General features: G+C 31.8%; 1 protein-coding gene across 1 annotated transcript; it reads left to right on the top strand.

Annotated features, from left to right (window-relative positions):
• The first annotated feature begins 389 nt into the window (after positions 1-389).
• LOC119652088 lies at positions 390-2,893 on the top strand. Its single transcript, XM_038056025.1, has 3 exons — positions 390-410; positions 464-1,589; positions 1,656-2,893. Exons 1-3 carry the CDS (start codon positions 390-392, stop codon positions 2,891-2,893), a joined length of 2,385 nt encoding a protein of 794 aa, XP_037911953.1.
• The last annotated feature ends 653 nt before the right edge of the window (positions 2,894-3,546 follow it).

Here is a 3,546-nt window from a genome sequence, read left to right as displayed (position 1 = left end):
AGAAAACTTAAAGAATGTACATTGTTTATAATGATATTGATTGATTGATTGATTGACTATCAGTATAATATTAATATTAATATTATACTGATAATTATTAATTAATATTAATATTAATATTATTTAATTTTAATTAATTAATTAATTAATATTAATTAATATTAATTGTCCAGTTAGGCGTACAGTAAAATGGGAAGATGTGCAGTCAGCTTTTAAAAGTCGAATACGGACTGGAGTGATCACTAATCTTGAAAACAAGGACCCAGCTAACTTTTTACATGCTTGTGCAAGTTTATTTCGTCGTCGTATAACAAGAATTCTTAAAAGTGAAATAGCGTTAAAAGTAAACGCAGAATTGTGTGGTGAATTTAAAATTGTTAAAGGCGAAGATGAACATTATGAGTTCAAGTGTATGAACACAAGGAATATGCCAATCTATCAAGATACTGATATTAATATTTAGTTTAAGCGAAATATTCAGGATAAGATTTTACAAAAATTGGAAGAATTCGAGGAGAAAGATAGTGGTTGGACATTATCAGCCATTATAAACCTAAGCATTAATATTAACAAATTCGCACCAATGCAAGGCTCATCTTATATTCAACTCCCTAAAGAAATAAGTGACAAGAAAGCTTGTATTAATGTAAAAAATGATGATAATGCTTGCTTTGCTTGGGCAGTTGTGTCAGCTTTACATTCAGTACATCGCTTGGAAAATCCAGATCGACCAGCCTCATATCCACATTATTCCCATGTGCTGAATTTAAAAGATATACGATTTCCAATAGCAGTGAAGCAAATTCCCCGTTTCGAGAAGCAGAATAATCTCTCTATTAATGTTTATATTCTGCAGAAAACAGGCGATGGAAAAAAAGTAAATTATATTGTTTTACCAACTTACTTAACAAAAGCTAAAAAAATCCAGCATGTAAATCTTCTGATGGTACAAAGTGAATACTATAATGACGAAGATGAAAATGATAGCGATATTAATAGAGTTGAATGTTTGCATTATCACTTTGTTTGGATAAAAAACCTATCACGGCTTTTATCTTCACAAGTATCTCAACATAAAAGCAAAATTTTATTTTGTGAGCGATGTCTTCATTATTTTTATAGCCCAACACGTTTAGAAAAACATATTCAGGATTGTAATAAACTTAACAATTGTAAAATTCGGTTACCATCCGAAGATTCAATGTTTCTGAAATTTAAGAATTTTAGTAATAAAGTAGAAATTCCTTTTGTAATTTATGCAGATTTAGAGTGTCTACTGATACCAATTAATGATAAAAACAAGTATCAAGAACATATTCCCAGTAATGTAGGTTATTATGTTAAGTGTTCGTATGATCAAAATTTATCTTTCTACAAGAGTTATCGTGGGAAGGATTGCATAAAGTGGTTTATTAATGAATTGAAACAAATTGCTGAATATCTACAGTCGATTTTCCATTCCCCTGTTCCATTGACTGAGTTAACTATAGAAGAAACCAGTAATTTTAAAAATGCTTGCAAATGTCACATATGCGAAAAATTGTTTTCCATGAACGATATTAAAGTGCAAGATCACTGTCATCTTACAGGTAAATACCGAGGTGCAGCCCATAATGCATGCAACATTAATTTTAAAGATTCACATACAATTCCAGTTATTTTTCACAATCTTAGCGGCTACGATTCCCATTTCATCATTGAGAATTTAGCTTCTGGGTTAAGAGGTCGCATTGATCTACTGCCTATAAATAAAGAGCGATATATTTCATTCACGAAACATTTGGAAGGATACTTAATTAAGTTCCGTTTTATTGATTCTTTCAGATTCATGGCAAATAGTCTGGATACATTAGCATCCTACCTAACCATGTTTCCTATTTTAAAGTCTCAATTCACAGATCTTACAGAAGATAAATTTAATCTCATAACTCGCAAACTTTTGTACCCATATGACTATTTTAACTCTTTCGATAAATTCACAGAAACAGCAATCCCTGATTTTCCCCAGTTTTATAACAAATTAAATGACGAAAGTGTAAGTCACAAAGATTACGTGCACACCTCTAGAATTTGGGAGGAATTTTCAATAAAAAATCTTGGCGAATACTCTGATTTGTATCTAAAAATTGATGTTCTTCTTCTGGCGGATGTTTTTGAAGAATTTCGTTCAAATTGTCATAATACATACGGTCTTGACCCAGCTCACTACTTCACACTTCCTGGTTATACCTGGGATGCAATGCTCAAATGCACTGATGTTACTTTAGAATTATTGACTGATGTAGATATGTTAATGTTTTTTGAACGCGGCATTAGAGGAGGACTTAGTCAATGTTCAAAACGTTATTCGAAGGCAAACAATAAATATATGTGCAATTACGATTCAACTAAGCCGTCTAAATTCTTGATTTATAATGATATTAATAATCAATATGGGTGGGCAATGTGCCAATTTCTACCACAAAATAGTTTTGAGTGGCTGGAAAATACGGCAGATTTTAAAGTAGAAGATGTGTCTGATGAGTCACCTATTGGTTATATCCTTGAAGTAGATCTGGAATATCCGAAAGAATTACATAATCTACACAATCAACTCCCCTTCTGTTCAGAACGCAGTGTACCGCCTGGATCAAAAGAAGAAAAATTGTTGGCTACTTTAAAAGATAAAGTTAAATATATCATCCATTACCGAAACTCGAAGCAAGCAATGGAGCATGGTCTAAATCTTACTAAAATTCACAGAGTTCTCAGTTTTAGGCAGTCTCCTTGGCTCAAACCGTACATTGAACTCAACATTCGACTTCGAACTTTATCAAAAAATGACTTTGAAAAACATTTGTTTAAACTGATGAACAATGCTGTGTTTGGCAAAACAATGGAAAACGTTCGTTAACATAGCATTGTGAAACTAGTAACAAAATGGTCAGGTCGGTATGGAGCAGAATCGCTAATTGCAAAGCCAGAATTTAAAGCGTCAACTGTTTTTAATGAGAATCTTGTAGCCATTGAACTGAATAAATCTGAAATTTACTTCAATAAACCGATATATGTAGGTATGTGTATTTTGGATTTGGCAAAAACCACTATATATGATTTCCACTATAATTATATGATTCCTGAATTTGGTTTCAACTGTTCATTGTGTTATACGGATACAGATTCCCTTATATATGAAATAGAATGTTACGATTTCTACGAAGTAATTAAACGTGATTGTCGCAATCGCTTTGATACTAGTGATTATCCTTCTAATAACATTTTTGGAATACCCCTCGTAAACAAAAAAGTATTAGGCCTTATGAAAGATGAGAATAATGGGAAAATTATGACCGAATTCGTTGGTTTACGCTCAAAAATGTATGCAATTCGCGTGGCGGGTGAAGATAAAATGAAAAAATCTAAAGGTGTTAAAAGTCAAATTGTGAAAAAAAAAAGATTATCATTCGATGATTTTGTAGACTGTTTAAAAAATAACACTCGAAAAGAAGTAAAGCAAAATCTCATACAATCTCAGAAACATAAGGTGAGTTCAGTAAGACAACTCAA

This window comes from Hermetia illucens, chromosome 3, assembly GCF_905115235.1.
Source record: "Hermetia illucens chromosome 3, iHerIll2.2.curated.20191125, whole genome shotgun sequence".
NCBI classification, from domain to species: Eukaryota; Metazoa; Arthropoda; class Insecta; order Diptera; family Stratiomyidae; genus Hermetia; species Hermetia illucens.
Note: the sequence above shows the minus strand (reverse complement) of the source record. Positions and strands in the feature narration are given on the sequence as shown.